This window comes from Hoplias malabaricus, chromosome 16 (assembly GCF_029633855.1).
Source record: "Hoplias malabaricus isolate fHopMal1 chromosome 16, fHopMal1.hap1, whole genome shotgun sequence".
Lineage (NCBI taxonomy): Eukaryota > Metazoa > Chordata > Actinopteri > Characiformes > Erythrinidae > Hoplias > Hoplias malabaricus.
This window is the reverse complement of record NC_089815.1, coordinates 24677305-24688466: the sequence shown is the minus strand read 5'-3', so window position 1 is coordinate 24688466 and position 11162 is coordinate 24677305. Positions and strand designations below refer to the sequence as shown.

Genomic DNA, 11162 nt, shown 5'->3' with positions numbered 1-11162 from the left:
AGTGAGTTATGGGTCGAGACCTGTGTCACGGCAGTCTGGGCTTACATATAGCGAGGCTAAGATTCAGTGTGATAGCTCTGAGCGTAAAGCAGGCTGCATTCCTCACCTGGCACATTTACACAGTCAGCGCTGCTGGAACCGAGGAGCAGATCTTTCTGCATTTCTGAGTAAATCTGTGGTCGGGATGTAAATAATTGGTCAGAGTGGTTTAGAGGACATTTCCAAGTCAGATTTGTGCAGTGGTGTTGAACCAGACGTCTGGGGTGTTTTATCACGGATTCAGATTTATTAAAAAATATTACATATGAAACCCAGACATTTGTCAGAACAGTATATAAAACGGCTGAATTAAACATTTAAAGATTGTGACCCCTGGTTCCTATCGGCACTGCTGTAAACCGGGGAACAGAGTCCATCCATCCATTATCTGTAAGCGCTTATCCAGTTCAGGGTCACGGTGGGTCCAGAACCTACCTGAAATCATTGGGCGCAAGGCAGGAATACACCCTGGAGGGGGCGCCAGTCCTTCACAGGGCAACACACACACACTCACACATTCACTCACACACTCATACCTACAGACACTTTTGAGTCGCCAATCAACATACCAACGTGTGTTTTTGGACTGTGGGAGGAAACCGGAGCACCCGGAGGAAACCCACGCAGACACAGAGAGAACACACCACACCCCTAACAGACAGTCACTCGGAGGAAACCCACGCAGACACAGGGACAACACACCACACTCCTCACAGACAGTCACCTGGAGCGGAAATTGAACCTGAATGTGAATACATGTTAAATAAATAAATAAATAAATAAAACACTAATTATTACATTTTTAAAAAGGGTCTAACTCTATTGCACAGCACTGGGAATAGGACAAATTTGGGAGAATATCTTATTGCAATTTTTCTGACCAATACTATGCTTGTGATTTAAATCACATTTTGTTGTATAAATAAAGGTCCAGGCCTATTTTTATAACCAAGAAAACCACGAAGATCTGTCTTTAACTTTGAACACTGAATGCACAATTCCAGACTGTCCTTGTGGTTGTGGTCAGTGTGTGCACAGCGGAGTGTTTGCTTGACTCTGACTGATCCAACTCTGTGTTCCCATTTATAATTTGTTAAGAATATGTTTTGCTAACGTAGCTTAGCACTGAAATTGCGGCTTGTGTGATATGAAAATTGCACTCTTTCAAACCGCGATTTCAGTTTAAAAAGTGTCCATCTTTCAGCCCCACACTGAATTGAAATGTGTATTTAATTTCATTTAACACTGATGGCTTTGTTCCTTCTCCACACACAGGCCTTTGGTGAACACTTACGCTTTAAAGCTGAGGCTGTTGAATTTGCCCTGTATCCAGACATTTTGTTCGGGATCGGTGCCCTTTTTGCCTGGAGTATTGTCATTTAAACAGCCTCAGCCACAAGTTGTCTGCTGCCCCTAAGCCCATGCATATATGCATAAAAGCAGCTGAAACTTTTATAAATGTGCACCATTAATCTCTGTGCCATTTTTAAAAAGCGGGGAATTAAAGTTTCATTCGTATTTTTCTTTCCCCTCCGCCCTCTCCTTGGCTCGCGCTGTCCACCAGCCGCCTACCATCCCGGTTAAATATTTATCAGTGCTGAATCACACATTAGAGCATCTCTGCGTCTGCTCTCTGACACAGTCAAAACACAAGCGTTTCTCACACACACACACACACACATGTGCACAGCCAGCAGGCCACTCCTTGAGGTGCTTTCTCTCTTCCTCAGAGAAATCCAGCTGCGTGTAGACCTAAAGAAGCCAATGCAAGGTCGGTTTTGCTGTGAACAGAAACAGTATATACAGTGAAATAAGTGTTCCCCACACTGTAAGCTTTACATTTATTGTTTTAACATTTACAAATATACCAAAATATCATAAAGAATAGTTAAATAAATGTAATACAACTTAACTACCAATATTATCAGTGTTATAATTCACAAACAAATCACATTAAAAGTAACTTTACAGAACTGAATATGCCCTTATTTTAATGAAAGAAGTCACACATTCTGACAGTGTGTAACCAGACAGTTGTGTTTTCAAATGATGTAAACTAGTCTCAAGATTTTCTAGAAAATTATTGTAAATACATGATTATATATAGATTTCTCCTTTATTTTATTTTTATTTATTTATTTATTTTTTTGCTTAATTTATTTCATCTATTGATTGATCTTAAATCTATATAGTTTTACTGGTTTATTTTCTTTGTCTATAATCTTTCTTTTTTATTTAACAGTTCACAAATTATTGACTATTTGAAAACTACTGAATTTATAATAAATAAATAAAATGTGAATAAAATGTGATAAAAAATCAAATGTGACTCCCTCTCAGATTATAGATTAAATCCATAAATGTCTGTTCATCAAAATGTTTTAATTAGTATTTATTTCCAAAAAACAATATCCATAACACCTTAAAAGTGGCTAAGATTTTACTTTACATGTCGATTCAGTATGAACATATAAAAACAGCCATCCTGGGATTGATTCTTTAGGTTTATGATGTAAGAAACCCTGACTGTCTGAATGTGTGCTTTTCCCAGTAAACAATTAGCCGTTGATTCAACGTTGAAATAACGTAATGACTGCCGTCGAATCAACGTTCTCTTAAGGTTGAAAATTAAAGTTGAAAAGACGTCCAAACACAGACATTGAAAAGACGACTATTAGACGTATTTTGGACGTCCATTGACGTTATTAATTGGTCCCGAAATAAATTACTTGTATAAAACGCGTTTTGGACGTCCACTGACGTTATCGATTGGTCACCACTTTATAACTAACTTATTAAGATGGATTTTGGACGTCCATTGACGTTTAAAATATGTCCTTGACGGACAGACTACGTTTAGACCTATTTTGAACGTCCAGAGACGTTCCTGGTTTACTGGCATAGGACTGTCTTTAAAACAGCAGTTTCAAAGCTTAGCCATTGGGGTCGACTGTTTATTTCACTCGTGAAAGGTACTGTGGCGTATAAACAACACCCCACGGACATGTTAGCGACGCAAAAACTTGCTTCTCACTGGAGGGGGTCCAAAACTTTGCGGGCTCGTGAGTGAGTGCCCCGCCCCCGCCCAGCGCTCCCTCTCCTCGCCCTGTGATTGGCTGAGCGCGCTGTCACTCAGCGGCGGGAGAGAGTCACCGACTCTCACAGAGGGAGAGAGGGAGAGAGAGCGCGGACTCCACAGTGAGTGTGTGCGAATGTGTGAGAGTGTGTTATCTCTGTGTGTGAAGGCGCTGTGTTCCTCTCAGAGCGCGGAGCCGGAGACGCCACAACAGCGGAGAAAGTGACCGCGGAGAGGCGCGTGGAGACGGGCTGAAGTTGTCCGGGGATGCGGAGTCCCCCCCCTCCGCGCTTTGGCAGCGAGCCCGTGTCCGCACCACCGCGGCGAGGACAACTTTGAGAGCACAACTTCTGAGGACAGAGGATACTGAACACGGCGGACTCTCCGCGTATCTCCCGTGAACAGACGGCACCGGCTTCTCCGCGTTCACCCTGAGGATACTAGCTCTTGGGGACGTCGCTTTCCGTAACTTTACGTTTGTGGACTCACTTCCTCCCTTCCCTCTCAGAGACATGTGGAGTACGGCCGGTGAGGCTCGCCGGAGGGTTTCAGGCTCAGGCTCAGGTTCAGTCCTCGGTCCCCACACGCATGGCTGAGTGGGAGGCAGCTCATAACCGTCTCACAGCTGAGGAAAGTTCCTTTTTTTTTCTTCGGAGAATGGATTTGAAAGACAAACGCCTGCGTGCTGGGCTCCAGAAGAGTCCCTAAGAGATGTGTATTGACGGACTGAGCTCTTCTCGTCCTCCGAGTGGATTATTATCACAGCCTAGTGGACATGGGAGCACACTTGTGTAAAGTGAGTGAATGTAAACAGCTCCGGAGCACTGTAGCATAGCTTCACTTTCCCTGCATGTGTACATCGAGAATGTGATGATTCCAGTTCAAACAGGACACCACAGCACATAACCTTCCTCTAAGAAGTCGGACAGAACTGTTCAGCTCTTCTCAAGACCCACGAGCATACCTTATATATATATTTATACACACTCATACACCTACCACAGACAGAGACAGAGCCTGTTGTGGAGTGGACTGGAGGCCAGCTCTCCCTTTTAAAGACAATGGACAGAAACTGCATTGCCTATCAAATGGAGTTGACACTTTTGATGGTTGCCCTCCTGTTTTGGGTCACGGTTTGGGCGGACGACAGCAAGATCATTTCAGACAGATACGCTGTCTACTGGAACAGCACGAATCCCAGGTAAGCTGTGGGCACACTGAGGGACACACTGAGTTTGTTCCCTGGACGCCAAGGATACTATGTTTGGTCGATGCAGGGGATTCAGTAACTTACCTATTGATGGCTGCAGGAATCCCTTCCCAGTGCCATCAGAGTCTCTAGCCGTTGTGTATCTATTTTCCATTCTCATTCACAAGTGAACAGGGTTCGTTTCAGCCCAAACCTTCTTTCCAGCTCTGGTTCCATTCACTCTAATTCTGTAAGCTTCAGGTGATATTTCAAAATGTACCAGAGTACAGACACATGTACTTGTTCTGCCTCTCTGCCCCATTTAATCTACAGCGCTGTAGGTACCTGATTATTTTTAGGCCCCATTGGTTGCATACTCCAGAATATTTTTGCCTGCTCTCTCTCTCTCTCTCTCTCTAGGCACTCGTCTGCTGAGTAGATGATGGTAATCATATTTTAAAAACCCCCAGTCTTCTGATCTACCCCCACCACCTCCCCCCTTTTTCTTTTCAAGGTGCTTATTTTACCATCCCCTATTTTTCCACGTCTCTCTTATGAACCACTTTTTTACATTTTTGTCTTTCATGTCTGCATATGGTTCACATTTTCAGATGAAATGCTAAAGCAGTCCCCCCCCTCCCCACACCATGCTCTGAGTCTTGGGCCAACTTCCAGTCTGTCATTGGCAGAAGGCAGAGCTTTGTCTACAGCCTGAGGGGCTTCCTCCAACTTAGTTTTCACATTTTGATCCCGTGTGCTTCTGTGGTTTCTTCTGTTTTGTGCGCTGTGTACCGAACATCCAAAAGGATATTAGATCAATAGTTGCATTAAGAGGGAGGAAACGGGGGACGTATATTTGCAGGACTTTGAATTTTATTCAGCGGGGGGGGGGGGGGTCTCTGTGGCGGTGTTGAGTATGACACGCTGATCTTGAGGCTGTGCAGTTTTTTGGGGTTTAGAGAATTTGTATTAATTTTAAGCAGAAAGTTGGGGCCAACGGCGTGAGAGAGAAGTAAATAACGACCAACGTACAGTAGCCCACTGTGGTCCGCTTTTGTAAATGGGAACGTTATGCAGACGCCCATTTATAACTTTGCCAAACTTTTTCAGCAGTCTCATAAACACCCATAATTCAAGCCCTCCATTTAGCAGCATGCAGGTCTCATATTTGGAAGAAGGAAAATTGGCCTTAAATTGTACTTTGATAAAACCAAACAATCATTTGCTGAGCAAAATTCAGACAAAGCCAAAGTAGTTCTGCACTCCTAGGAGCTACCTTCGTAATCACGGCTTCTCTCTCTGAGCTTAACCAAGTGAAACCGTTTCAGAACCCTCAACAAACCCCATGGCTTATTACTTATACAGGTTTTTTGTTGTTGTTGTTTAGAGATGAGCAATCGAACCTACGAGGAAATCAGTGTGTCGGTACCTTAGAGACAGCCTCTGTAACTTATTCTAAATCTGTGCTTTAGAGTAGTTTTCTTTTTGGCTTTCAGATGAAATCCCATCTACGGTGCCTGCGGAGGACAGCTGTGTTGTATTTAGCGCCAGTTTGCAGATTCTTAGCTCTGAGTGCCTTCATGACGCTGCTGGTTTTGCTGACCAGTGTGTAAATGTGTGCTCACCTTTTACTCCAAGTTTTTTTTTAATTCAGAACTGAGTTTTTGATGTGGGTGACCTGGGGGAACTAGCCCAGCTGATATTGTAGATACTAATATACTAGATATTAATGCTGCCATGTGCCTGCTGTAAATGGATTGTTTGCTGATTTTAGGGAATGAATTCAGCGTTCTGAAAACCTGATTAATTAATTAATTAATTAACCTGATTCAGTGATGTGGTAATGTCCTGGAGGGGAATACGGCTGATTAGAATGACACTGAGACTGACGGGGACTCCTGGGTTCACTAAGGACCCACCGGTACGAAACGAGGCCCGTACGTTGTTACACCAGTTACAGCTGCGTGTGCACGGAGTAGGCAAAGTTCTACTGCTTTTTATTGCTTTAAAGTGATTCAAAAGCATGAAAACTAGTGTGTGTTATTTCCTGTGCTTTTATTTATTTTTTTAATTATTTACTTAATTTTTTAGATATTTAAGTACGTATCTGAATGCCCTTCTACTGTTGGTTCTTTAATGCAAAGTGTTACTGCAGTTTCCTAATTTTAAAAAATAATTTTCAGCATCTACAATATATTAGTTGCTTTTATATGTGCTATAAATTATTTCTTTAAATTTATTATTTTAGTTGAGGTTTTTAAACTACAAAAGTTTGCACATGACCAATACATTGTGCTGGCTTAAACTTAAACGTGTTTTTTTTATTATTCCGTTTGATAGCAGCCAGCCTTTTTAGAGACTAACGACTGCATTTCCGTTTTATATTCATCGGAAGCATGTTTGTATTTTTTAAATTTGCAGTAGAAAAGATTCCTGAATAGATTTCTGTGGACTTTTGTCAAAATGTTTGATTTTTTTTTGTTGTTTAGATTATTAAGGAAATATTTTTAGCATTTTATCTGTGTTCTAAAAATTATAAATATATCTTCAGAAAAATGCAGGAAGAACAATGTCTTCATGAAAATGCAAGGTCTCGAAGAAGCCTGTGTTGTCCACAGCTGTTGGAGCATTTATTTATGGCAGTATTTTTGGGCTGGAATCAAAGTTTAAGACTGAAACCACAGATTTAAATCATTATTATATTCGAATACATTTTTTACGATATTTGTTGCAGTTTGTTACATTTGTGAAATGACTTGTTTGCCGTAGTTTCCCGTGTGTTATTTGACGTACACGGGAGCAGGGAACTGGGGGTCTATTGAACCTTGACATTTTGACTTTTTTGAATTTCATGAAACGTTTTTTGGAGAGTCGTTGTGTACCTGACAGAACGGAGCAGGGCACTTTGGGTCAGTGTGTCGTGTGGAAGTGTGGGTGACACAGTTTGACGCAGTTTGAACGGCACAGTCCTCTAGGTGGCGTTACGCTATATTTCGCCTCAACGTACAGTTTTGTCCGCCATTTTCTCAACCATCTGAGAGGCATGCTTGTCCTTGGAATGGTGTAAGCTGGTGTCAAGAAATGGAGTACAGGGTTAAACTGATGCTGATATTCCAGCAGATGAATGAATATTTCTATAAATCTAGTGAGTAATGAGAGAGCATCACGGTTTTCCACATAACCACCAGGAAACAAATATAAAGTATGATGTGCTGTGTTAATTACCGAAATGTAATATTTGTTATGTGACAGGAGTATATAGAAATGTTCCTATTTAATATTTTTTTGCGTTTTAACATGACACTATTTCCTAAAGTACAGTTGTACACTATCTGTTGCGATAGCGATGTTTATACTGTTAATATTTTTTATTTTTTTTTCCAATAAGCAAAGGAGCGTTATTTAAATATTTTTAATGCAGTGAAACTCTTTTCCAAACACTTAACTTTCTGTTTATTTGCTCAGAAGTTTAATTTCATGTGTAGTTCACTATTGGTTGGGAAGCACTTTAGGGTCATTCTGCTTATGTATGCATAAGTCAGCCATATCCATGTAAGTGCTTGTAATTAATTTACGGTGTCAAGACAGTGGCAATTTACTGTTTAATTTCTTCTTCATCGTGTATGAAATCTACCCCTCCACCCCCCACCCCCTTGAAATTACACACAAAGAACTAATGAGTGTTCCATCTGTTTGGAACACGACCTCCTATCTCCAAGGTCAGGAAAACAGAGATGGTCCCCCGTTGTACGATGCACTCAGTGAAATAATATTTTTTTTAAACGGCTTGTTATTTTAATCGCCGCATGTCCCATGACTTATTACACCTCTGTCACGAGATCCGGGTTTATCTGGGTGATTTAATCAAATGACCTGAGCCATTAAACCACTAAAAGTATAATCATTGTTTTTTTCCAATGACTCTTGTCCATTAATAAGCAGTTAGTGTGGTATAGTGAGGCACTTAAACTGACATAGCACAAGACGCAGCATATTCTTTAGTTTGGAAATCTGATTAAGCAGGAACAGGGGGTCAGCAGTGTCCACTTCCCAAAGACACTGCATCCTTTAAGAAGGCCGTATGGAGTCACATTGACTGTTCGTTTCTTCTCCTGTATGAGAGTCCAAGCTATTTCTTTTGGATTCCTGCAAGGAGAGATTTTACTGAAGCCTACAGTTATAAGCTGGAAGGCAGCCGGCATTTAAGTGATATATTTCTGAGAAGGAGGCTTAGGTACTACTTTTGGCACTTGAGCTGGAAGCTGTGATATTTATGCTTAAAATTCAAAGAAGTGACACGTAATATTTTTTATTTTTCATCACCTTCATTGATTGGGTATCTGTGGAAACAAAAACAACACCTACATCCGTCATCTCGACATTTCGAATTCAGTGAATTAAACAATCATCGACGTGGCCGTGCACTAATCACACAAATGAGAAATGGCGATCGTACAAGCTCGAGCACTCACTCAGAGACAGTTTAGAGTGTGCTGTTGATGCATGGGGCTGAGTGTGAAAACAAAAGCTGTATTACTTGTTTATTTTATTGTAGCTTCATTAACGAAACGTTGACCAAACGTACGTTAATTTAGTCACTACCTCAGTTCTTTATTTATTTCTGGAAAGTATAAGAAACGATATCCAATAGTGAATTTCGTAAGTGTGCCACAATGTTACATTAAAAGCCTCACTAACATCTCATTAAAGATTAAAGTTGGTGCGTGATTTGCACAAAAGCAATTGGTATGAAAGAAGAATTTGCTAATCAGTAATCTAGGTTCAAAGCTTCATTAAATAAAATGACCCGGAGTGAGCATGAGCCCAGAGCTGGTTTCATATGGCAGGACACAGCATTTCATTTCCAATGTTAATCAAGGTTATGCTAATGCAGGATGGAATAAATGCTTCAGTCTTCTCGTTTTCTCTCTCTTTCTCCTTCTGTCTCTCTGTCCGTCCGACGACTGAACAGTCACAAATGATTGGGAATCTCAGGTTTTTGTGTTTCTGCTGTAATACTATCTGTTGGCCCATTATCGGTCTGTATCCTGCACCCCTCTCATGCCACAGAAATACGTGGTATGCAAGGTCGTTCAAGTGGAACATGCTCGGCTCCCAGAGCAAGCCCAAAAAAAAACCCCAATAACGGAAAAAATACTATACTTTAACGGTCGTAAAAAATTATTATACGTTATTAATTCAAAATACGGATTAGTTTTAATTTATTTTGCCATTTGACGAATTTCAATGAATAATGTTTGTAGAAGTTGCAATTGTCACTGCTCTTCTTCCTTTAAGTCCATTTTAACTGTGTTAATAGTTTTTGTTTAAAATTAATTTAGCTTATTTTTAAAATCTATTTAAATGACAGCCAGCTGTTTCCCTCAATTCCTCTAACATCCTGCTCAAATAAAACTGTCCAGAACCTTTTATTTTTCTATCCAATTATTTAAACGATTTCAAGTCGTATTTTGCCTAGAACTAGCGTTGAACGCCACACATGATCTGGTTTTCTGATTCTCCACATTCTAAACGCTACACTTACTGCTGACATGGTCCAGCAAATATTTTTAATACAGTCACCGTAAAATTAAACGTATCAACGTGTTATTTACCTGTTTATCGCAAATTTGAATGTAATTGCGGCATTTTGCTTTTTCGCGAAAAAATATAAATTTATTTTTAAATGGAACCTGAAACAATAAAGCTTCTGGGCTGTTGATTTTTCCTTTAAGACCTCCCCTCTTTGTATTTCACACTAAAAGTCCATTTCTATCATCTATTTACTGAGTAATTTCATTCTGTTTTTATACCTAGCAACAGCTCCCATCACCACGTCATCATGCCTTCTGCACTTCTCATACATTTTAATGCATGACCCACATTCATTTTGCACATTGGCAGTCACATGCTCCAAGAGGACTCCAAACTTGATTCGAGAAAGGTGCTCAGAGAATATAGGCTCCAAGAAGAGTTTCAGCCCAGGCTTTTTGCAGATGTAGGCCTTATTTTGCATTTTACTGGGATGCTTCTGAGTTCTCGGCTTATTTAGCACTGGACACTCTCACTTACATTCCTGTTTATACTCAGACTTCCAAGGAGCCTCACAGGGTCGAGCCTTTTCTCAATGCCTGCCTATTCAACTTGCAGTATTTATGGTGGAAAAAGTGGCACAGGGCCATCTCTTAGCTGCATTATGTGTTTTAAGTGAAGTGGGAGTCAGTCTTAAAAGACTCCAAACTGCCGTTTGTCCTCTTGGGATCGTCGTGAATTGTGGAAACCCGCATTTTAAAGCACACTTCTTCACACTTAAACCATATAAACGTATTGCATTTTCTTCAGCATGTGAGAGGCGTGTGTACCATGTGTATCATGGCATCACTTTTTTATGACATTTGACCTATTTTAATGAAAGAGCACAGTATAAGATTTAAACTCCAGAACAATGCGTTCTGTTCCTGTAGAGATGTCTATCTCTTTGTGCTGTTGACCCATGAAAACTCCAGACGTGTTTTTGTTTTTAGAGGTTTCCCCATGGACTGTGAGATTTACAATGTCCAAAAAAATGCAAATGTTATACAACCATTAGCTTTTAGCCCCGTTTCTTGCAGATGTATCATTTCTATCTTTGGAACTTGGAAACACTGACTATTCTGAGACCTAGTCTAGCATTAAAAACACATTCATAATATTTTTCACTATGGACTTAGTCTAGTTTTGTATGTGATTCCAGCTGTTTGTCTGTAGCTGTTTAGAGAATGTGTTCATATTACACCTAGCTGTATTACCCAGCTACTTTTTACGATTATTTTTTTTTTGCGCATTCTTTAATTGAGCCCTTGAAAATTGAGGAACATT

The 11162-nt window shown here is 40.5% G+C and overlaps 1 protein-coding gene across 1 annotated transcript in view; it reads left to right on the top strand.

The window, feature by feature from the left end:
* Positions 1 to 3029: 3029 nt before the first annotated feature.
* LOC136671806 (ephrin-A2-like) overlaps positions 3030 to 11162 on the top strand; it is a 115666-nt gene continuing 107533 nt past the window's right edge. Inside the window, exon 1 of the mRNA XM_066647649.1 lies at positions 3030 to 4316. Within this exon, the coding sequence (XP_066503746.1) occupies positions 4177 to 4316 (140 nt within the window). The 5' untranslated portion in view covers positions 3030 to 4176. The remainder of the gene's footprint in view (positions 4317 to 11162) is intronic.